This window comes from Mytilus galloprovincialis, chromosome 13 (assembly GCF_965363235.1).
Source record: "Mytilus galloprovincialis chromosome 13, xbMytGall1.hap1.1, whole genome shotgun sequence".
In the NCBI taxonomy this organism is placed as follows: Eukaryota; Metazoa; Mollusca; class Bivalvia; order Mytilida; family Mytilidae; genus Mytilus; species Mytilus galloprovincialis.
Window position 1 is genome coordinate 18,797,012 of NC_134850.1, and position 25,211 is coordinate 18,822,222.

Here is a 25,211-nt window from a genome sequence, read left to right on the forward strand (position 1 = left end):
AGTTTAACTTCCACAGTGAAGTATTTGAACTATATTAAGGACTATAACATGTTAAATCTATATCTATATGAACCTTGATATTTCCTAGACTGGATTTTTTAGAGAGTTGATCTTTTATGTGAGCTTTAATGTGTAATATCACCATTGATTTCCCCATATATATAAGTCTTTGTTAATTTGTACTTTAAAAAAATTGAGCAGAATTTAACTTTTTTTTAAATAGAGAGATACTTGGCATGAGTAAAGTTATATCCTGTCCAGTACTATAGACAACATTTCACATAACATTTCATTGCATATGAGAAAATAACTATCACTGCTAGTTAACCAATCAAATTATCACCTCTTTTTTACCTGTGTACAAGCTTTGGTAACCATGTAATCTTTTCAAAATATTCTATAGAAACACCAAATAAAAAAATGGTGCTATGAAACACCCAATATGTATGTTTATGTTTGTTACCCAGAAATTTTTACTGCAATGAAATGCAAGATTAATTTCCCACAACTGTCTAATTCAAGGAAATATTTTTTTCAACCCTTTTTTCTTATGCAACTAGATGACTTTGTATTGCACTATGATTTGGTGGTATTGCACCTTAACAGACAGGAATATGTTTAGAATTTAAACAGAGCATTTATTATAATTGCAAGATAGTAGTCTAAGCTTTATGGTGAGATAAATATATATATATTTATTTAAAGATAGTGATTATCATTATTTTACAGATCCCCCAATTTAATGTTACACGATGGTCAGAAGGTTGCTGCTCATCCAAAGTCAGTGAATGCTAATGAGAAAGTCTTCATGTCCAAGTGGTTTGTTTATCATACAATCATGAAGACTTCTAAGGTAAATTTCTGACAATTGTTTTGTTTATGCTGGTGTAAAATCTCCTGCATAGTTAGAGCTAATTTCATAATGCTTGTAGGGTAACAGTGTTCTCCCCAGGCCGTTTTAGCGCTGCGCTTTTCAGCGCTATCCCAATTTGCAGCTGTTCTATTGCACTGACCGCAGCGCTATCAAAGAAATCGAGTCGCTATATTTTTTTCGTAATTTCTCAAATTTCCCACTTATTTTTCACTTCGGATCATGTGATCGACTAGTTTACTATTTCTGAATGAACTTTTTCCGTTGTTTTAGGTAACTCCGCGGGACCAGTCTAATAAATTTACAAAATGACGACTTTGAAAGATCAAAATAAACAAAGATTTCAACATTGACATCAATTTTTTTTAAATAAAAGAATATATAGAGGCATATATGAATGAAATGAGATGAAATAAATTGACCGCATTTCCTGACGACACTCACAAACTTGTTTTACGAACTTTGATAGATCTTGGAATATTGAAATAGGAAATAAAAGATGATTTCTTATCTATTTTGTAGGGTTTTTATATCAACTTAATTTTCGAACAAGTACAGAATTTGCATAGAGATTTTTTCAACCCAAAATAGGTTAAGGGATGTATTGATAATGATTTGCATTAGGGTGGATTTCTATCTGGCACAGCTCATATATTAGCTTGGATTCATGTTAGCTCCCTTGGGTAAATTTCCACAGTATAATCAGAATTCTTGATCATGAATGTAATGTTTTAAGTGTTATGAATTAGTTGAATTTAGACATGTCTTTACTGAATTTGACAATCAACTGTGATTCCTAACAACACAGAAACAAGTTGGTTATTAAAGGGGTGCAGTAGATACCTATATGAATACCTTAAACATACCTATTTATAGTTTGACTCTTTTGCTCAAACATCATGAACACAGTTACATAGATGTTGTCAAGGGGAAAATCCACAGCTTAAAACATATTATCACAGTTCTAGTAAATATATCTACTATATTTATCTTTTTCATTACACAAGAAAGGTCTATAACTTTCATAGAATGTTTTTTGGTAAATTAGGACAGAAGTTTCTTAATGATCAAGATATACACAATATGTAGCATAATATAGAGAAAATTCGTAATAATTTCACATAATAACTATGAAAAAGGAATAACTGATCAACCCCATAGTGTTTATATTTACTGATTTAATTATTTTTTAAATTCAATAAATTTTAATAAAACCTTTTACTTCAGATCAATATTTCCCTTAGCAACATCATGTGATTATTACTATAAATAGTCATGGGTATTTTTTCTTCTTATTAGATTATGATACTCACAGTTTTACATCACTAGAAGGCGAATTTTGTAACTTGATATTGTGTGATGTGAAATGTTTATTTTGTATGTAATTTATATTTTTTCCTTATTACAGATATGGGTATATGACATGACAGGCATTTCACCGTATGCTTTGTTATTTTTTGGAGGGAAAATCAGCACGGAAGAACAATTATGGGTAAGTACGCCAAACAATGTTTTTATGTAAATGTCCCCAACAAATTGGTATTGTGAAAATGATTTTGATATAGAAAAGAGGATGTGGTATAATTTCCAATGAGACAACTTTCCACAAAAGACGAAATGACACAGACCTTAACAGCTATAGGCCACTGCTCGGTTTTCAACATAACACATAGTCAGCTACCTATATGCAAAGAAGCATTGGGCATACAAGTTTGTAAATAAAAATGGTTGGAAAACACCAAAAAGATTGATTTTTAATTTCCTTCAATAGCTGCTTTTTGCAGTAATGCTCTTCCAGAATAAGGGTTGGGCAATAGTTTTTTTGGCAAAACTAGACCTGTTACAGTGGTTTTAGACAAAAAGGAACCTTCAAATTACATGTATTAGGTTTCTGGGACCAGGGGTTGAAAATTACCCTAGCTTTCTTGCACAAATGAGGGATCTAAATAAAATATTGTGATCCAATATTAATATATGTTAAATTTAGATCAGAATGAATGAATTATTGAAGTTTAAATCATAAATTTTAGTTGAGTTTTATAATGAATAGGGCCTGGTTTTTGTCAGTTAATCTGTCCGTCCCTCTGTCCCATGAATTTTTTTAACGCATTTTTCTCAGGAACTATCTTACAAGGATTTCTGAAATTTGGTTTCAGGGTTAAAAGAAGTTCATTATCCCGTGTAGTGCGTTTTCATATTTATCACTCAACAACTTCCTGTTTACCGACACTTACATCATTGTACAAATGACATCTAAGTTGAAAATTTTCGTTGAAATTTTCTTAGGAACTACATTACAAGGATTTCAGAAATTTGGTTTCAGGGTTTATAGAAGCCCTATCCCATGTGATGCGTTTTCAGATTTATCACTCATTCTGGGAGGAAGATATATAAAATCTGACATTTAGGGGCATTATGTTTTTGGATCTGTACTCAATTCATTTGTCCATTCGTCTGTCTGTCTGTCCTGCTTCAGGTTTAAGTTTTTGGTCAGGGTATTTTATTGCGAAATAAGAGTTTTGATCCTAATTTTGCTGTCCACTGAACATAGAAAATGATAGTGCAGATGTGGCATCCATATTCTTCGACACATTCTTGTTTATATATAAATTTGATTTCCTAATTAGGACGTAATAATTTAAATGATATATCCTGCTTCATTCTCAATATCCTCTTCGCAAACATTAAATGGAAATGAACATAATTTAAGAATTTTTTTTCTTTGTTTTTTTTTCCAGAATGATGAAATGAAGGATGTAGTGGTTATTGATAATTGGGTGAGATTCTGGTGCCCTGCTGAAACAGCTGTACTTGTGAAGGTAAATGTCTTTTCTCACTAAGAGCTGTACTCTTAGAACAGCTAAATGATTTGGTAAGGTTCTGGTGCTCTTCTTAAACATTTGAGCTAATCAAACTCCAAAAAACTTTATCAGCTTCAGAATATAAAGATAGATTGAAAAAAATTATGTTTTCTTTTTTAATGTGTTGGATATATTTTCACAAGGGTTTGCCTTTACCAATTTTTTACAATTTGAATAAATTACAGATACTTTTTTGTTTATTTGAAGACCTTGTGGGTTTGTCGTGATGATTCACCTTCAAAAGATACAGTTTTTATTGGCTGTTGTAATAATCATTATTATATAGTAAATACGGAAATTAGAAATGACTGTTGTGAGATTGTTAATAGAAAACTTTATCTGTAATCTGTATTGTAATCATATTGCAATTTTATCAAGACCAAATCAAAATACTAAACCAAATTTTTTTATTATTATTGTATTTCAATATCTATAACATTTCTGTCGAGCCTGAAACTTTTGTTGCAGAAAGCTCGACATAGGGATAGTGATCCGGCGGCGGCGGCGGCGGCTACGGCTGCTACGGCGGCGGCGTTAGCTAACTTCTTAAAAGCTTTATATTTTAGAAAGTAGAAGACCTGGATGCTTCATACTTTGTATATAGATGCCTCATGTTGCGAACTTTCCGTCAGTCACATGTCCAATGTCCTTGACCTCATTTTCATGGTTCAGTAAAATTGAGAATGGAAATGGGGAATGTGTCAAAGAGACAACAACCCGACCAAATAAAAAACAACAGCAGAGGGTCACCAACAGGTCTTCAATGTAGCGAGAAATTCCCGCACCCGGAGGCGTCCTTCAGCTGGCCCCTAAACAAATATATACTACTTGGAAAAAAAGTTAAGATTTTTGTAATGTTAAATTCTCTCTTATTATAAGTAATTGGATAACTATATTTGGTATGTGCGTACTTTGCAACGTCCTCATGCCCGTCAGACAGTTTTCACTTGACCTTGACCTCATTTCATGGATCAGTGAACAAGGTTAAGTTTTGGTGGTCAAGTCCATATCTCAGATACTATAAGCAATAGGTCTAGTATATTCGGTGTATGGAAGCACTGTAAAGTGTACATGTCCAACTGGCAGGTGTCATCTGACCTTGACCTCATTTTCATGGTTCAGTGGTTATAGTTAAGTTTTTGTGTTTTGGTCTGTTTTTCTTATACTATATGCAATAGGTCTACTATATTTGGTGTATGGAATGATTGTAAGGTGTAAATGTCTAGCTGACAGGTGTCATCTGACCTTGACCTCATTTTCATGGTGCAGTGGTCAAAGTTAAGTTTTTGAGTTTTGATCTATTTTTCTAATACTTTATATATATTTGGTGTATGGAAATATTTATGATCTATATGTCTGTTACGCAGGTTTTATTTGACCTTGACCTCATTTTCACTGCCCATTGCTAAGTGTAAAGTGTTTGTGTTTTGGTCTGTTTTTCTTCATTTATAAACAATAAGTCAACTATATTTGTTGTATTGAAGAATTGTTAGCTGTACATGTCTGCCTGGCATGGTTCATCTGACCTTGACCTCATTTTCATGGTTCATTGATCAATGTTTCGTTTTCTTTGGTTAATGTTGAGTTTATGTGACAGTTGTAATAAAGCTTTATATTTAGGTCTATCAACATAATATCAATGATTAGTAAAGAAGGCGAGACATTTCAGCGTGTGCACTCTTGTTCTAAATAACAGCTAAAGGGAAGTAATTCAGTCTATCCTAGAATGTGCCAATCATGTACCTAAAATGCTGAGAGTTTTTATTCACTAGAAAGCAGTGTTAAATTCTATTCATTTTAAATTAAAAATGTAAGGTTGTATCCTAACTAGCACAGTTTTAAATGTGCAAATTATTCCCCTTCAGATACCAGATGTACCGGGAGTACTTCAAATTTTATTGGTTTTTGGAGTTTAAAGCAATATTCATTCTCTTGACTAAGCATGATGTCAACTTTTAATTGGTGCAGGAAGCTGGGGTTACAAGATAGAACAACAGACCTGCACAAAAAAGGCAATTTGCCACTAAAAACTTCAAACTTAACCTAAAAAAAAAAAAATTTTTTTTTTTTAGAAATTAAGAAAGCAGTTAGATAAACTTTTAGAGGAAAAAATAACCCAAACAGGAGTTACTAACTGGAACAAAAATTCAAAGGAAGGTGTACTAATGCATGCAATAACAGACTTAATTACTATGGAAGAAGAGAATATCTCAAATGGCTGAGATCCTGTTAACCATGTAATGCAGGACAAGATATGATGCAAGCTGGGGAAAATCTACAATACCTGGTGATGGGGTCGAGGAAACTTGTAGTGGATATACTTAAGAATTTGTGATCTAAAGAATGAATAAACGAAAAAGAGAAATTGTCTGTTTTGTGATTATTTAAACTCATTCTGAATGCTGTTTACTATTATGTTTTTCTATAGTTTAGCTTGTAATATACATTTTACTGTCAGTTTTCTTCTTTTTTAGGGGGGGGGGGGGGGTCATTAAAGCAAAAACAACACAAAAGCCTAGAAAGCTCACAGAGAACCACGATTTTCAGCAAGGTAGGGGATCCGAACTCATAACCTTAAGATTTTGAACTAGTTTAAAAAAAATGATTGCCTTAGTTTAGCCGTAAGTACTATTGTTCAATGACATCATTTATGCCAATTGACCTTTGGTTATAAAATGCTTGAACGTAGTAGGACTATGATTAGAATAGCACAATCATATCATGTTATTGCCAATCAGATGACAAAAAACAATTCACAGTTTACACCAGTGTTAAAATATTTGAAGATTGACAAATTGATTTATCAGTAATTTCTTTTTTCTGTAAACTGGTTGTGTAATGTTATCGTATGAACGACAATATATTTACAAAACTAGCTATTGGAAAAAGTAGATTACCTGATTTAAAGTTAGGTATGGTAAATAACAGCCATTGAATGTTGCTGATACTAGAAACATTTGTACAATGTTGTAACATGGATTTTTCGTGTTGTCATGGTGTAAATATATACTTGTTCAAAGGAGTTGCTCTGGATGCATTGTTATGAATAATGCTAACATATCTGTTCCTATTGAAGAGTTATCTTTCTTCATTAATTCATAAGTTAGTTATACACAAGAAATATTTCTATTTATGTGTAGTGACATATCCAATGTACAAATCAAAAGAACTTAAAACTGAATTTTATTGGTTAAGATAGATTCAAAACTTCAAAACAATGAGTTTACACATATTTATAGGTTATCGTTTATAAGCAAATACATTCATACAAAGTCAAACAAAAGCAAAATATTATACAAAGGACATGAAACTTCTACTTCTTGTGTGTCAATCTACTTGAAACATTTAAAAAAAAAATAGGGACCAGCTGACAAAGAAATACCATTGCTCCCCAATTTGTACCACATATACCTCTTCTTCCTATGTTTAAATGAAGGTTGTCTCATGCCTTGCTCTCTATTAATGTAATGGTAGTGGGTGGTTCTCTTCTCTCATCAAATTACTTTTATAAGTAAACTTTATTTTTAACTTTGATTTTAATAGTTCGCTCTTATGTTGTACTGTTATACCACTGTCCCAGGTTAGGGGGAAGGTTAAGTTCCCCATTTTAACAGATGACTAATTAAAAAATTGATATCATCTACTTTTATACTCATGCAATAATTGATTTTAATTTGATATTGCAAAACAATCAACATATCTCCTTATGTTTATATAACAATTACATTTAACACGATAACATAATGTGGGATAATCAGAACTTTTGTCTCTGAAAAAGTCCTATTGGTAATTTCTAAATCATATTTTCTAACTTGTTTATATGTCAAATAGTTATCAAAGGTACCAGAATTATAATTTAATACGCCAGACGCGCGTTTCGTCTACATAAGACTCATCAGTGACGCTCAGATCAAAACAGTTAAAAAGCCAAACAAATACAAAGTTGAAGAGCATTGAGGACCCAAAATTTCAAAAAGTTGTGCCAAATACGGCTAAGGTAATCTACTCCTGGGCGTAAGCAAATCCTTAGATTTTCGAAATATTCAAAGTTTTGTAAACAGAAAATTTATAAAAATGGCCATATAATTGATATTCATGTCAACACCGAAGTGCTGACTACTGGGCTGGTGATACCCTCGGGGACGAAACGTCCACCAGCAGTGGCATCGACATTTGAATACATTTTTTTAACTTATCTGCTATCTTTTGATCTTTGATACATAGAAGAAGACCATTCAGTGAAAGATAATGAAAACAAAATACTAAGTTTAAAGTATTCACGCCCTGCAATTATACAAAACTTAATTCAACATTCAAACTTAAAAACCCAGGAAGAATAAATGGTGCAGCAGATACCCTCTGCCATCTGATTGTATCGTCTATGTTAAAATGTAATGACATACATGTATCATAATTTGGCTATTTGTAATTGTTCCAATTACTTTCTTCCAGTTTAATATGTTTTTGGAAGTCTTTCTATAGAAACTTTTCGTTTTATCATTAATTAAATGTATTACACATATCAGGTTTTAATCATACACAGGCTTAAACATAATTATTCTCACGTTCAGCCACTATTAGCACCCTACATATTAAATTACTGACAAAGTGTTTCCATTATTTGCAAGATTGAACATATTCTCTTCAAATTATTCAGCAAAGCAATGCTGCTAACTTCAGTAAAAAATATAACATGTATACGTCACACACTGATCTGATTAACATTAATTCAAAAGTATGAATATAAGTATGTATAGATAATGAATTGGAACATATTTAATTACAGTTATGCAATGTTATGATAATCCTGAAAGTTAAAAAATGCTTTTGCAAAAATTTCTAAAATAAAAAAAAAGCTGAAAACAAAGAAAAAAGGGAATCACTGAAAATAGTCGACATTGAGCTACATATTTTTCTATAACCATTAAATTTGCTCATTGATTGATAATTACTGTATAAGGGGAAGGATGATAAGGCATTATAACTTTTGTCAAATGTTAATGGAGCTTTATAAAATCATACAAGTTTAAATTATTGTGAATATAACCATGTCTCATTTTTCGCAATAATAAAAACATTGCAATAATTAATGAATTCATAGTTTTCATATATACATCTATACAAATTATACTGTCGCATAAAAATATTTGAAAATAAAAATTAGATAGTTATTAATCAAGTTTTTAAATATTGATAAGCACAAACTTAACTTATACTTGTATAATTTTCATGATATTATAGAGGAGATGAATCTACTAAGGAAATGAGTCTTTGGTTTTAAAGTTTAAAAGTTTTTTGAAACAACAATAAAGAATGTATACCATGTTTATCAATATTATTAAATTAGTCTAAAGAATAAGGATATAAGAAACTATCCTTTATATGGATAAGACTTTAAAAATTACTAAAATACCATCTTTTTAATGTGTCTTCCCAATTTCCACACTTTTTAGCTCACCGTTCCGAATCAATTCCAAGCAAACTTAAGCTGAATGATTCTAAGGGTATCTAGAATAAAGTACTTCGTGGTTTTTTTTTCTGTTTCATAAAAAAACAAGGCTGCCATGGATAAAAATAAAACCTGGGGGTAAAATGCAATTTTTGGCTTTTATCTCAAAAACCAAAGAATTTAGAAGTAATCTGATGAGAGTTAAAAATGTTTAATAGGCCAAGCTCTGTCAGCCCTGAAATTTTCAGATGAATCTAACAACCCATTTTTGGATTGTTGCCACTTAATCGGTTATTTTAAGGAAATATTGTAAACAGCAAAAATGTTCAGCAAAGAAAGATCTACAAGTAAGTTCACATGACCAAAATTGGCAATTGTTCCCATAAGGAAAAGGTAAAATCACAAAAATACTGAACTCTGAGGAAAATTCACAACGGAAAGTCCCTAACCAATTGGCAAAATCAAATGTTAAAACACATGAAACGAATGGACAACAACTGTCCTTACTTGGTACAGGCATTTTCCAATGTAGAAACTGGTGGATTGAACCCGATTTTATGGCGCTGAACCTCTCACTTGTATGACAGTCGCATCTAACTCCGTTATATTTACAACGATGTGTGAACAAGACAGACATGATAGGTAAAATAGTCAAAATATGGTTACAGCAGTCATCACTGTGTTATATTCTCAAAACAAAAAAACATTTACAAACACGCACAAAAAGCATCTATCAAACATGTCAAATTAAAAAGAAATCATTGTTTCGCATGTTTGACATCAGAAAATGTAACCCTCACATATAGGTAGAAGTTTTGTCATTCAATGTTTATTCAAAATTTATAATTTCACATGAGTAATTTGGGTATACATTTGTATACATAAAAGGCAAGGAGTCATTGCCCTTTTAAACAATTTTTCACAATTTGTTCATTTAGTTTGCTTACTTTAAAAATCTTCTCCTTTGAAAAAGCTGAATCAATTTCAGCCAAACTTTGGCTGAATGAGTTGCAGTGTATCTTAGTATAAATTGTATATTTTATTTTCTTGTATGTCAAGAAACATAGCCACTAGGGCTAAAATGGAACCTAGGTATACAATTATTTCTCTGATTTTGAAGAAAATATGACAGATACAAAGAACATTTCAATAAAAGTTTTAAGCCATACATAAATATCTATTGAAAAGCAAAAAAATAATCATTGATGAAAGATTTAAGCAAATAAATTACAGGTGAGCGATTCAGTCTCTTGAGAGCCTCTTGTTAAAATATCGGTTAAAAAGCTAAATTCAGAAAAAGATATGTCACACATTGATTAACATTGAATCAAATACATATTTATGTATATAAAGTGAATGCATTGAGACAGATTCAATTACAATATGATAATCATCAATGTCAAGCACGCTTTTAAAAAAACTAACAAACAAATAACTGAGAGACATGAAAACAAAATTGCCAAAATTTATAAAATAACACACAAAATAAACCAGGTGCTCCGCAGGGCGCAGCTTTATACGACCCCAGTGGTTGAACCCTGAACAGTTGGGGCAAATTTGGTCACAATATTCAAGCTTGATTCTGTCGGAATTTGGATTGTGATCAAATTTTTGACATAATATAGGTTTTTGTCACAAAACTAATGTGGTCAAAGATCTAACAAATCTATTGCACAATACTGTGCAATTGAAGATTTCTTCTTGAAACTTTTCAAAATTCGAAATTTGAAAAATTTGAAAAAAAGGAAGCCCTTCAAAAAATGGAAGACAAAAATCCCCCCCCCCCCAAACTTTTTGAAACCCCCTTGGAGCAATAACCCTTAAACTCAATCCCATGCTTTCCATTGCAGTATTGAGCCTTGTAGTACAATTTCAGAGAGATCCATACACTTACACACAAGTCATTGTCATGATTGTTTGGAAACTAGAAACATGCTTCTTTTTGGCCCTTTTTTGAGCTCCTAATTCCTACATATTTTGGGCAATTAACCCAAAACTCAATCCTAGCCTCCCCTTTGTTACATGGTACATTGTGGTACAATTTCAGAGAGATCCATACAATTACACATAAGTTATTGTCTTGAAACCAGAAAAATGCTTGTTTTGACCCCTTTTTGGCCCTTAATTCCTAAACTTTGGCCCCATAACCCCTAAAATGTATCCAAACCTTCTACTTGTGGTTTTAAACATTGCGGTATGATTTCAGAGCAATTGAAATACTTCTCCACAAGTTATTATCATGAAACTAGAAAAATGCTTGTTTTTGGCCCCTTTCGGGCCCCTAATTCCTAATCGGTTGGGACCACCATCCCCAAAATCAATCCCAACCTTCCGATTGTGGTATTATATTTCATGAAGATCTATGTACTTAAACTTAAGTTATTATCCGGAAACCAATGTGTCTTCGGACGACGAGGACGCAGACGACGCAGGCGACGACATCATACCATTATACGATCCCAAAAAATTTTTGTGGTCGTATATAAAGTTGAAAACAAAAGTACATGAGTAAATGGAAGCACTGAAATAGTCTACAAAATATAGAGCTACAAACTCAAATATATAACTCTTACATTTTGCTTATTGATGGATAATTCAAATTCATATACTGTAAAAGGATAAAGAAAGTAAGTCATTAACATGTTTGTCAAATGTTTACGCAACTTTATGACATTACACCAAAAGACTGTGTCATTAATAGTTTTTTTGAAATTTTTTGTTTAAAATCTTTAAACAACAGTTCATCATTTTAATATTAGTATGATATTTGTGTAGGTTGAAACTGATTGGTCAAAATTGGTTAAAATTTCATTATTTTGTCAATAAATGAGATTTTCGAAATTCCTACTATGTAGATTGACCTCAGAATATCCAATTAAAAAAATCTAAATAGAGTGATAAAAAAGATAGTATATAAAAATGATGAAGAAATCTTAAGATACAAAAAATACTGTATTGTATTTTGAAATGTGACATTCATTTATTTGAACCATTGTTTCTGTCACTATTGAATGAGTCCTTTTGAGTCTATAAGAAAAAAAATATTATAAATGTAAGTTCCGTATTTCATACTTCATGAAGAATTTTGACAATTCTAGCTTTTATATTTAATGTGACCATTTTTTTCTGTTTTGAATTATATCGTATCTTGCCACAATCACTGAGACCTTCAGATTGATTTGCTTTAAAAGTTTTGAAATGTTTTCCATTAGTTGATACATGTTGTACAGATTTTCCAGCTTCATTTATACAGACAACATATAGACTACCATCTCGTAGTGTTGTCATTGACAGTGGAACGGATGGTAATGTTAATGCGTGTAGTTTATCATCGGTAAAACTGTACCAGTGTAGGTTGTTTGTAGTTAGCGTGTAATCGCCGAAGAATATTTTGTCACCAGAAGAATGTATGCCCATTGGTACGCAATGTGTTTTTATATTTAGTAATATCTCCCCTGTCAGATAATCAACAATCAATAAACCCCTGTGCACACCTACTGCTATCTTGTTTTTTTATCATTGTAATGCCATAATAACACACCAGTCCAGGTACTGGTATGGATTTAAGTTTATGTTTATTGTCAATGTCATGTATTTCTAAAGTATTACGTTGAATAATTGAAGTTTTCAAAACAGTTACAGCTACTGTAAAGTTGTTGACAGCTGTGATAGAGCATGGCATACCCTTGACTGGTATAGCTGCTTCTTCTGATCTATCTGTGTTACAGATATGGAGTCTTCTCTGGCCGTACAAGCACATCACAAGTCTACCATCATCCATTATTACTACATCTGTTATCCTGTCTATGTAATTTTCATTGAGTAAAGACTTTAGATCAATTTCACCATGTTGATAAAAGATATCTTGTCCAAGTTTGTAAGAATTTATTTTTCTTTCATCCATGCCTATGAAACATAAGAACAAACTTTACATCTTCTGACATCAGACTCGGACTTCTCTTGAACTGAATTTTAATGTGCGTATTGTTATGCGTTTACTTTTCTACATTGGCTAGAGGTATAGGGGGAGGGTTGAGATCTCACAAACATGTTTAACCCCGCTGCATTTTTGCGCCTGTCCCAAGTCAGGAGCCTCTGGCCTTTGTAAGTCTTGTATTATTTTAATTTTAGTTTCTTGTGTACAATTTGGAAATTAGTATGGCGTTCATTATCACTGAACTAGTATATATTTGTTTAGGGGCCAGCTGAAGGACGCCTCCGGGTGCGGGAATTTCTCGCTACATTGAAGACCTGTTGGTGACCTTCTGCTGTTTTTTTCTATGGTCGGGTTGTTGTCTCTTTGGCACATTCCCCATTTCCATTCTCAATTTTATTTGTCAGAAAGTTATCACACCAGGTTAAGTTTTATTAGATCAGCTATACAAAGCTATCAAATTTAACTGTTAAGTTGAACATTTCAGATAATTATGAATTTTTCATATCAGTTAAGCACTGTGGATTCATTGTTATTTGTAGGATACTGATTTTCGTTAATTTGATATTTGAGACTACAAATTTAAAGGTTCAATGTAATGCAAACATTAGGTAAACAACGAAAATAAACATCCATAAAAATTCATATATATCCACAAAAATTTGTAGAGATGAAAAATAAATGAATCCACAATATCGTATCAATACAAGAAGGATTTGGACAAAATAATATTTTAAAGTATGTTTGGCATGACATGTTACGGTAAACAGTCTCACCTTGCTCGATCACCTTTTTCTTGCAGTACTGACACGTGGCTTCATTTCTGTGGTAACTCAATAGTTCCTGCAACATAGTTAATAGTTATCAAAGGTACCACTATAATAATTTAATACGCCAGACGTGCGTTTTGTATAAATAAGACTCATCGGTGACGCTCAGATCAAAGTAGTTATAAAGCCAAACTGTACAAAGATGAATAGCATTGAGGAACCAAAATTCCAAAAAGTACCTTATACATGTTATAAGAATCATGAAATGTTTGATTCACATGTTTGATAATCCTATGTAAAAGGTGTTTTCTTTTATGAGGAATAAAGTCTTTTGTGAATATTTCCAAAAAAAAAAAAAAAAAGTAAGGATAGGTAGTAAATTTCCCAAAGTTAAAAATTTAAAATACAAACACCAAGACATGACTATACATCATAAGCTTAATTCCTTTCAACAATGAGCTAAATCCATACCATATACATTGTAGTAAGCTTTAAAAGGCACTAAAGTAATAAAATTGAGAATGGAAATGGGAAATGTGCCAAAGAGACAACAACCCGACCATAGAAAAAAAACAACAGCAGAAGGTCACCAACAGGTCTTCAATGTAGCGAGAAACTCCCGCACCCGGAGGCGTCCTTCAGCTGGCCCCTAAACAAATATATACTAGTTCAGTGATAATGAACGCCATACTAATTTGTGAAGCAATAGTTAATTGCAAAAAGACATTTTCGTTAAAAAAAAATAACACAGAATGATCAACAAATATGACAGACAGCAAAAATGAACACCACTGAATTAGAAAAAAGACTGAGTTGGAACATAATATGCAGAATCTGACTGTTAAACCTATTTTTAATATGCAGAATCTGACTGTTAAACCTATTTTTAAAAAATCAATTCCTGTATATTTATCACACATAATCATTTTTGACAGACAGCTTTGCATTGTTTTATGATTGAAGTAATCTATATTTATTCTCAGGATGAAAATATAAAGAACATGTTTGTACCACTGTTGGCACCGTTGAAAGATATCGAACAATACTATGTTAGGGTTGAGTAATTGCTAGTGAGCTATGATCCTTAAATTATATGAATGACAAAATATTACAATGTTTTGATTATATTTGGGTTTCTACATAGACTATTCATTAATAAGCCAAATATTGGAATTTGTCCAAATATTTAAAAAAAAAAAAAGATGCAATATTCACAAAACACAATATACTTTTAATTTATGATTTGAAATATTAAAAGCAATAGTCTTACCTGTATATCAGAAGTTATTCCTTGAATATGAGGCCCCATCACATGCACAAGAGAACTAATTCCTTGAATTTGAGGGCCGATCATCTGCATACCAGAACTAATTCCTTGAATTTGAGTGCCCATCTGCCAAAAGGGGGGTTAAAAGTCTTTAAATTATTCACATTAAATCAAAATAAAACAGATGAAATAAAATCATTTGATAATATATTAGCATGTATAAATCATGCAATGTCTGTATATTTCTCTGATAGGGTTAAATATTAATACAACTTTTTCGTGGAATTTGACTATTCATTGCTAAAACATGCTATTTTTTCACAATAATATATATTTTTGAGCAACATTATTTATCATAGTTGAAAGTCACATACTTAAGGCCAGGTTCTTCATCCTCTCCCAAAAAATCGAAAGGCTGTATTCCCTTGATATGTATGCATGTATATTTATTGTGTTAATACATGTTGGTCAAAAACCTGTAAAGTTTATACAACAATAAAATATTTGATTTGATTTGGTTTGATTTGATTTGATAAACAAACACAACCAAAAGATTAAACATTTCAATATCAGATTTTTCGAATTTTAACTGGACAGAAGAATTACTTGCCTCATTCAGTTTCTTGTGAATATTCAAAAGATCTATACTGTATCTATTACACAGTCCTTCATCCAGTGGTCTCTTTTCTATCCTGATAAGGTCATCTTGTTTATTTGGATCTAGATGTAGGACAAAATTAGTCAGGTCTGTCCACAGGCTTTTATATTCTGTCTCATTTATTTTACCTTCTGTGTTGTGGCTGAGATAGTCATTTTTGTACCGACGTAATTTCCGAATAGCGTTTTCTTCAGAAGTTCCAAGATGGCAGCAATTCAATAGAATTAAACTTGCTAAAGTTATATCAAGATCATTAAGCTGGACAGGGTTTGCTATGAACTTGCAATGACAGTTGTGGCCCGGTTGGCCTGGATTTTCAGTGTACAACATATCCCACTGGCAGTAAATCAGCGGAAGTTTTGAGTTGTTGCGACAATTCATATTGTCCTTACAACAGTAGGCATTTCTGTGTCGTAAATGAAACAGTATGTGTAATACTGGTAGAGTGCAAAGAAAAGCTTGAAATGACCCCAGACCTTTATTCGAGTAGTCCTTTTCTAATCTGGTCCTGAACAGTGGTTGAACAATCTCCAAGATGACTGATCCTACGATGAAGTACCTCCGACGGTCCTCTATATCCATCCTTTAAATTAAAGATATGAACTATGAAGTGTTATAAATGCCTTCTGGTGCGGGCTTTTCTCACTGCGTTGAAGACCCATTGGTGGCCATCGATTTGTTTTTGCTCTTTGGTCGGGTTATTGTCTCTTTGACGCATTACTTGTTTCTATTCTCAATATTATTTGAATGATATTATTTCAACTAATAGAGAATGCAGGTGAATTTCATTCTTGTGCACTGTGTTGCCTTTTACTTCAGTTAGAAAATATTCTATGTACATTAACTATGGATATTTTGTATACCTCCTACAAGGTATTATTATTGCCCAGTGTTAAAAAAAACCGTTGTATATCATAAACCCAAGAGACCAACACACAATGCAGCGGTAGGATCATTACTAGCAATGTATACAACAAAATTGAGAATGGAAATGGGAATGTGCTATAGAGACAACCACCCAACCAAAGGACAGAAAATAGACGAAGATCACCAATGGTTAATCAAAACATCGAGAAAGATCCCGCACCCGAGAAGATCTTCATCTTGTCCCTAAACAAATATGTAGTAGTTCAGTGAACATGCATGGACACCACACCAAACTCTAAAACATAAATGAACTAAAATATAAAAAAAACATACAAGTAAAACGAAGGTAGGAGAATCCTGACTTTGGACCTCAGGGAGTTGTTACAATTTGCCGGGTTTACTATTCATACGAACCAAAACAAAACAAAAGGGGATTTTTTTTCGAGGTTCGTATGGATAGTAAACCCGGAAAACTGTAACAAACCCCAGTGTTTGAACAGGGAAAAAATGCGACGGGGTTAAACATGGTTTGGTGGATGTCAAACCCCCCTTATATATCTAACCAATGTAGAATAACCAAACACTCAGTATGTAAATATATTTTCTCAAAATGAATACCCTAAATACCTTATAGAATCTACACAAACATAAAGTGAAAGTAAAATAGTTGCAGATATATAACTTCTTGTTTGTTCAATTTAATGATAATTTCATTTTGTATCTTTAGTTTATTACAACTTATTAAATAATGTTGTAATACAACATACCTTTAAGATTGATAATTTCGTTCTTTACTTAACCTTATATAATTCTAAGGAAGCCATTAATTGGAAATACCCTTCACTTTATATAGGAACACATTTCACCTTTGCCATTAATTGGAAATTCCCTTTTCTATTTATAGCTTTTATTTGAGAACATATAGATGTCACTATTATTCTACCGACGTTTTGACAGATAGCCTTATACTCTAAATATCTGATATCAGAAATTGCATGCAGACAAGTCTCAAGGTTCCCTGAAAATCTCTTCATTTTGTTTTGGATTAATTTCTGTTGACAAATGCGTTGGCTTAAAATGTAATTTTGAAATCACACACAATTTGTTATATCAAATACAACAATTATCATGAACATATTGATATATATATAAGTACATAAACATAGATATTTAAATTTCTAGCAAGTGTTAACCAACACGTTTAATCTAATAATTTGAGATTAGTTAAACACGATAAATTACAAAGAGTAAGTGCCATTAAAAAGTATATCAAATAACGTAAGTTAAAGTGAAAGTTTTTTTAAAAACTTTTTTAATTTTAAAACAGAAATCGGGAGGTTCACGATTTCAGTCACAGCAAACCGAACATCTAGCTCCATTTACAAAATACCACTTCAGAGTATAAGCATGTTCACGTAATGAAACGGCAGTTATTTCAATTCCGAATATACTTCTCTTTTTTATTACAGAATGATGAAATGAAGGATGCAGTAGAAGTTGATAACTGGGTATGATTCTGGTGCTCTGCTGTACTGGTGAAGGTAATTGTCTCTTTTCAATTAAAGTCCCCCAAAACAGCCAACACATCAATTGTATTTAGAACTTGGACAATATAAAGATTAAATTACTGAAATAAATTCTTATTCTTTAAATGAGTTGAATATGTTTTCGACTTTAGTTTGTTAACTCCAATTACCTTTTTTTTAAACAGTCAATCTGAAACAGATGAGTAGTCTGAAGATTATACAATGGCAGGTAGGATTTTATTTGGTGGTTTTCAAAAGCTTGAATATATCTATTTCAATTAAAGTAAAGGGAATAATCTAAAAAGCTCATTACACAATGTTTATATTTTTTTTAATACTAAACTTTTTTTAATATTAAAATTTAAGGTAGGATTACACGTTGATCAGATCTATATTCCTTATTGCAATATTTGGAATTTTGGATCCTCAATGCTCTTTAATGTTGTACTTGTTTGGCTTTATAAATATTTTTATATGAGCGTCACTGATGAGTCTGATGTAGACGAAACGCGCGTCTGGCGTAGTAAATTACAATTCTGGTACCTTTAATAACTAATTGTAAAAGTACTGAAAATGTCCGATGTTAATGTGCAAATAATTCCCCTATAGTCATCATTTGTGTCATGAATCTTGATTTAAGATAAAAAAAAATATTATGCCGTTTCTCCCCCCTCCCCCCCAAAAAAAAATTAGGACGCAGTTGATTAAACTTTTGAAATAATCAAAATCGGAGTAACTAGCTGGGACAAAAGTTCAAAGGAGGGTGTACTCATGCATGCAATAACAGACTTAATTACAATGGAAGAGGAGAATATTTGCAATGGTTGAAATAGATTGAGGCATGTAATTATGTACATTGGGAACAATCTTTATTCCTCAGAGAGTGTCTAGAAAAGTTGTAATGGATATACATAAGAATTCGTGATCTGAAAACTTAAAAATGATAATCAAATGAGATAAAAGATCCGTTTTGTAATCATTCCAGTCCCTTATCAGAGCGATTTATATTTTCTTCTAATATTTGTTTTCAATGTATTTAAGCCATAAAGTAGGATATACAGCAGTCAGGCTTTTACAATTACTTAGTTTTTTGTGTTAAATGCAGAACTATTATGTCCTTTTGCCGAAGTTTCCACGATTTAGAGCTATAGATAATGATCAGTTTTGGCAGTATGATTTTTTGGCGAATGATTTTGTTTTGAATTTTAAGAACATGAAATAAATAAAACATTATTATGGCAATTTTAAAGATTTTATGTTCTTTTCATTGATAATATGAATGAATTGAAATAACAAAAAAAAAACATTAGAAAAAGATCAGTTACCAAATACAAATGACAGCATTATTACGAAAACTGATTAAAAAAATATGTGTCAAAAATACAAAGAATCGTATTTTATGGTTTAGAATTGATTAAAACCCCTATGAATTATTTCTATTGTAATGTCACAAAGACAGTTATTCTTTTGGATCGGAGCACACTAGGTCAAGGCAATTGTATTCTCTATTCTTATAAAGTGAATATACATTGTACTATAAAATATACTCATCATAGAAATTGATGTATAACACAAAGTAAATAGAAATAATGTTGAAACGATTTAAAATCAAAAGGACGAAGTTAAAAGATTATGAATATGTAATAATTATTATTGTTTGTGTTTGTGAAAAAGTAGAAGATATTTGTTATCATGTTTAATGTATAATGTGTACACTAATTATTCGGTTCATGTGTGTATGCATACCACACATATTATTTCATGACCCTTAATTATATACTTTATTACTAAACACATTTTTTGAATCTTACGGTAAAGTCATCCTTCATCAATTTGTATCATCATTTGTTCATATTTAGATAGTTTTGACTTTTATAGTAGGAATCATATACTTCGTTCTTTACAATAAAGAGAAAGACCAAAGAATCAACAATCAAACACGTGGTATTTCTGTCACTCTCAGTGGTACTATTTCCGGTCTTGTTTGTTTTCGACGAATGGGTTTCATCCCCTCGTTTGTTGGGCACTGAGGTAAGGAAGATCTTGACTCATTCAATTACTTAAAAATACTATTATATAAGAAAACGACCATTTAATTTCAAGGGGTGTTATGGTTTTTTTTCAAAATAAAAATCTTATCCCCAATTTCTTGAAAAAAAACAGTTTAGGTCAAGCAGATGACCAAAAAAATATATACTCTGAATCCAGATTATCTCCATGCCTTTGACTCAGACAAAAAACCAACACCCTTGACGTTAAATGGTTGCACCTTAAATACACTTAATGTTGGCTAAAAATAAATTTTACAAATTTACTTTTTATTCACAAGAAATGAAATAAACCAATAATATCCAATATAGAAAAATAAACTTAGAACATATATCATACTAGCATACCGTCTAATCGCCAGCAATTCAAGCTATATATATTGTATACAATAAACAAAAATAAAAGAACCAATGGCGGCTCTGAATCGTACCGGGTTTTGACAAGTGTTCCACGACATATTCGGGTAACCCTAAAACAATGTACGTTGACAATAACCATTATACACTATCTACAAGCATTTTTCTCAGGAACTACAATGCCAGGATTTCTGAAATTTGGTTTCACGCTTTATATAAGTCAGCTATACCGTGTGATGCGTTTTCAGATTCATCACTCGACAACTTCCTGTTTACCGAACACTTGTATCATTTTACACATGATGGCCAAGTTGAAAATTTTTGTTGCATTTTTCTCAGGAACTACAATGCCAGGATTTCTGAAATTTGGTTTCAGGCTTTATATAAGTCAGCTGTATTCAGTGATGCGTTTTCAGATTCATCACTCGACAACTTCCTGTTTACAGAACACTTACATATTTTTACACTATTAACATTATCCACTTGCGGCGGGAGTATCATCAGTGAGCAGTGCTTACAGTTTTACTTGTTTTTTATTCAAATTCAGACAAAGTAAGTTTTATAGTTGGCATTTTTGAATTGCAGGAAAATGTATCCATCATAAGATAACTGCTTTTTATTTGTTTGCAGTTGCTGGCTGATATGAAAAGACAGTTTGCTGAATTACTACATGATCTCGGTTTTGTTGCCAAAAGAGATCCAAGAGATAAGGAAGTTAATATAAATTCAGGTAATGTTATTGCCTGTTTTACGGACCTGATTTTCTTGGTTTTAGCTCACCAGGGCCCGAAGGGCCTCCTGTGAAATTATGCCCTCGCTTGGCGTCCACCATTGTTGTCTGTCGTCTGTTGTCGTAAACTATTTATAAAATCTTCTCCTCTGAAACTACTGTGGCAAATACCTTCAAACCTTTAACTAAATGTTCCTTAGGGTATCTAGTTTATAAATTGTATCTGAAGTTTTGATCCATCAACAAACATGGCCACCATGGCTAAAAATAGAACATAGGGGTCAAATGCAGTTTTTGGCTTATATCTCAAAAACTAAAGCTTTTAGAGCAAATCTGACCTGGGGTAATGTTGTTTAATTAGACGAGATCTATCAGCCCTGAAATTGTCAGACGAATAGAACAACCCATTGTTTGGTTGCTGTCACTAAATTGGTAGTTTTCAGGAAATTTTGCAGTTTTTTGTTATTATCTTGAATATTATTATAGATAGATATAAATTGTAAACAGCAATAATGTTCAGCAAAGTAAGATCTACAAAAAAGTTAATAAAACCAAAATTGTAAATTGACCCCTTAAGGAGTTAATGCCCTTTAAAGACAATTTTACTCAATTTGTTCATCAAGTTTGCTTACATTTAAAAATCTTCTCCTCTGAAACTACTGGGCAAATTACCTTCAAACTTTAACTAAATGTTACTTAGGGTATCTTGTTTATAAATTTTATCCAAAGTTTTGATCCATTGACAAAAAATCTCTGAAATACAGGTGAGCGATTCAGGCTCTTAGGAGCCTCTTGTTTTACCATGAAATCTGAATGTATAGATTTCCCTTTAGTGTTTGAAATTGAAGGTATAATATCTAGAGGTATAGTTGTATATTAAACCAAAATAAAAAAAAAGAGTACTTGTGTGAAGCGTTTCCATACTTAAATTTGTTGATGCCTCAATATGCCTACCCTGTAGTTCTAATTGGCTGTTTTAATTGAATTTTGTCAAAAGTGTAAAGGTAAGATAAAACACTTAATTTTCAGGCACATTATTATAAAGAAATTTGACTTCATTACGCAAAGCTTCTTAGACAAACACATAAAAAGAAAATACCGGAAATTAAAATCAACACAACTGTTAAAAAACAACTAGCAATCTTATTGAATTTCTCTGCATAGTCCATTCTAAAAAGTTCAGTGAACACCCTTTCAAATTTATTGAATATGTAAAATTTTGATTGTGTATCTTTTGTATTATTTTAGACAATATTGGATTAGTAAAAGCTGTGATATGTGCAGGGTTGTATCCAAATGTAGCTAAACTGACAAATGTCCCTCGATCAATGAAAAAGTATGTATTGAAAAGTATAATTCTGAAAAGTACAAATAAAATTCATGTATGTACATGATGTATACAAAGAGTGTAATGCTGTAAAGTACATAATAAATTAACAAATTCAGCCTCTTGAAAAGCAACTGAAGTATTGAATTTATGTTATCAAGAATTATATGTGTAAATTTTGTATATGATTATTAAGTATTGATAAGTCTAGATCTGAGGTTGAAAGCTTTATGTTGGAAAGCATAGAGGGTAGATTTGTCTAACTTCCACAGTGAAGTATTTGAACTATATTCAGAACTGGAACATGTAAAAGTTATATCTATATGAACCTTGATGTTTACTAGACTGGAATTTTTAAGAGACTTGATTTTTTATGTACTGTGGATTAATTAATTTTTCCTGAATACAAATTTTTGTCCAAGGATTTCGTAGTTTCATAAATATTGAATAGAAACATCCAATAAAAAAAATAATTGTGATTTAAAACACCAAATATATAATTATATTTATGACCCAGAAATTTTAACTGCAATGAAATGTAAGATAAATTTCATACAACGGTCAAATTCAAGGCAATCTTTTTATTTTAACTTTTTAGCTCACCTGGCCCAAAGGACCAAGTGAGCTTTTCCCATCCCTGGGCGTCCGTCGTCGTCCGTTGTCCGTCATTGTTAACTTTTACAAAAATCTTTTCCTCTGAAATTACTGAGCCAAATTTAACCCAACTTGGCCACAATCATCACTAGCGTATTTAGATTAAAAAATGTGTTCGGTGACCCTACCAACCAACCAAGATGGCCAACATGGCTAAAAATAGAACATAGGGGTAAAATGGAGATTTTGGCTTATAACTCTGAAACCAAAGCATTTAGAGCAAATCTGACATGAGTAAAATTGTTTATCAGGTCAAGATCTATCTGCCCTGAAATTTAGTGATGAATCGGACAACCAGTTGTTGGGTTGCTGCCCCTGAATTGGAATTTTAAGGAAATTTTGCCGTTTTTGGTTATTATCTTGAATATTATTATAGATAGAGATAAACTGTAAACAGCAATAATGTTCAGCAAAGTAAGATCTACAAATAAGTCAACATGAACAAAATGGTCAGTTGACCCCTTAAGGAGTAATTGCCCTTTATAGTAATTTTTTACCAAATTTTCGTAAATTTTTGTTTTCTTTTACAAAAATCTTCGTAACTCACCCAACCAATCAAGATGGCTGCCATGGCTAAAATAGAACACAGGTGTAAGATGTAGATTTTAGCTTATAACTCTGAAACTGAAACATTTAGAGTTGACCCCTTAATGAGTTATTGCCCTGTATAGTAAAGGAGTAGGTCCAGTAAGGACCAATTTTGGCCTCAAATTTCAGGTTCATCTGACGAAAGATTTGACCACTTTTTAACCACTTAATTGTCTATTTCATTTGATTCAATTAGTTGATGTGAAAGATTTTATCTGATTAAGTCATTAAAAACGATCTGATTCAAGCTCAAATATGAAAAATCTACCAAATATGCCGAAAAATGTCACTTTTCAGATGGTTTTTGTCAAAAATGAAAGTGGCCGCATCCGTGTTCATCCTCAACCTTTATATATGTTATGTATTATCATAAATTCAACTTGCATTTCAATATTAAGGATGAACACGAATGCGGCCACTTCCGTTTTACACGAAAACCGTCTAAAATTTTACTAAAATGCTAGAATTGTAAAGATTTCAGTAATTTAGCATGACTTAATGGTGCTAGTACCCAATATATGTGCATTCTATTGCCAAAAACAGCCCATATTTATGTAGCAGAAGCATTCTACTGTCCAATAAATAACTACATGTAAAAGTTTACATTTTAACAATTTTGTAAAACTGCTATATTTTGGGGCCGAAAAGGGGTCTTACTGGACCTACTCCTTTTTAACAATTTTCATTTATTTGGTAAATTTTTGTAAATTTTTACAAAATCTTTTCCTCTGTATCTAAAGGGCCAAGTTTATTATAGATAGAGAAAATTGTAAGTAGCAAGAATGTTCAGTAAAGTAAGATCTACAAACACATCACCATCACCAAAACACAATTTTGTCATGAATCCATCTGTGTCCTTTGTTTAATATGCACATAGACCAAGGTGAACAACACAGACTCTTTAGAGACTCTAGTTTCTTATGCAACTAGGTGTATAGCACTATGATTTGGTGGTATTATAAAAAAGAAGATGTGGTATTGCACCTTTAAACAGAGCATTTTTATAACTGTAAGATAGTAGTCTTTAGGTTTGCATTATGGTCAGATAAATATATATATATTTTTAAAATTAAACATAGTGATTATCTTTATTTTACAGATCCCCCAATTTAATGTTACACGATGATCAGAAGGTTGCTGCTCATCCAAAGTCAGTGAATGCTAATGACAAAGTCTTCATGTCCAAGTGGTTTGTGTATCATACAATCATGAAAACTTCTAAGGTAAACTACTCACACTTGTTTTGTCTATGATGATGTAAAAATCCCTGCATGGTTTAATAGAGCTAATTTCCTAATGCTTGT

The 25,211-nt window shown here is 31.9% G+C and overlaps 2 protein-coding genes across 3 annotated transcripts in view; one reads left to right on the top strand and one right to left on the bottom strand.

Moving 5' to 3' along the window:
- Positions 1 to 25,211, top strand: part of LOC143056338 (ATP-dependent DNA/RNA helicase DHX36-like) — a 32,314-nt gene that overhangs the window by 881 nt on the left and 6,222 nt on the right. Inside the window, exons 3-6 of one of the 2 annotated variants that reach the window (XM_076229426.1) lie at positions 730 to 853; positions 2,280 to 2,363; positions 3,610 to 3,690; positions 5,805 to 6,179. In XM_076229426.1, the coding sequence (XP_076085541.1) occupies positions 730 to 853; positions 2,280 to 2,363; positions 3,610 to 3,690; positions 5,805 to 5,954 (439 nt within the window). In that variant the 3' untranslated portion in view covers positions 5,955 to 6,179. Of the gene's footprint in view, positions 1 to 729; positions 854 to 2,279; positions 2,364 to 3,609; positions 3,691 to 5,804; positions 6,180 to 25,211 lie in introns of those variants that run through there. The other variant, XM_076229427.1, reaches the window with a different exon arrangement.
- Positions 10,966 to 16,477, bottom strand: LOC143056067 (uncharacterized). Its single transcript, XM_076229145.1, has 4 exons — positions 15,763 to 16,477; positions 15,156 to 15,278; positions 13,892 to 13,958; positions 10,966 to 13,087 (listed from the first exon to the last, which is right to left on the bottom strand). Exons 1-4 carry the CDS (start codon positions 16,390 to 16,392, stop codon positions 12,648 to 12,650), a joined length of 1,260 nt encoding a protein of 419 aa, XP_076085260.1. The 5' UTR covers positions 16,393 to 16,477; the 3' UTR covers positions 10,966 to 12,647.

Coding starts and splice junctions, on each gene's coding strand:
- LOC143056067 (XM_076229145.1), bottom strand. CDS start 16,392: ATGGATATAGAGGACCGTCGGAGGTACTTCATCGTAGGATCAGTCATC. Junction 15,279..15,762: donor TTCACAAGAAACTGAATGAG/GCAAGTAATTCT, acceptor CCCTTTTGGCAG/ATGGGCACTCAAATTCAAGG. Junction 13,088..13,891: donor GAAAAAGGTGATCGAGCAAG/GTGAGACTGTTT, acceptor TATGTTTCATAG/GCATGGATGAAAGAAAAATA.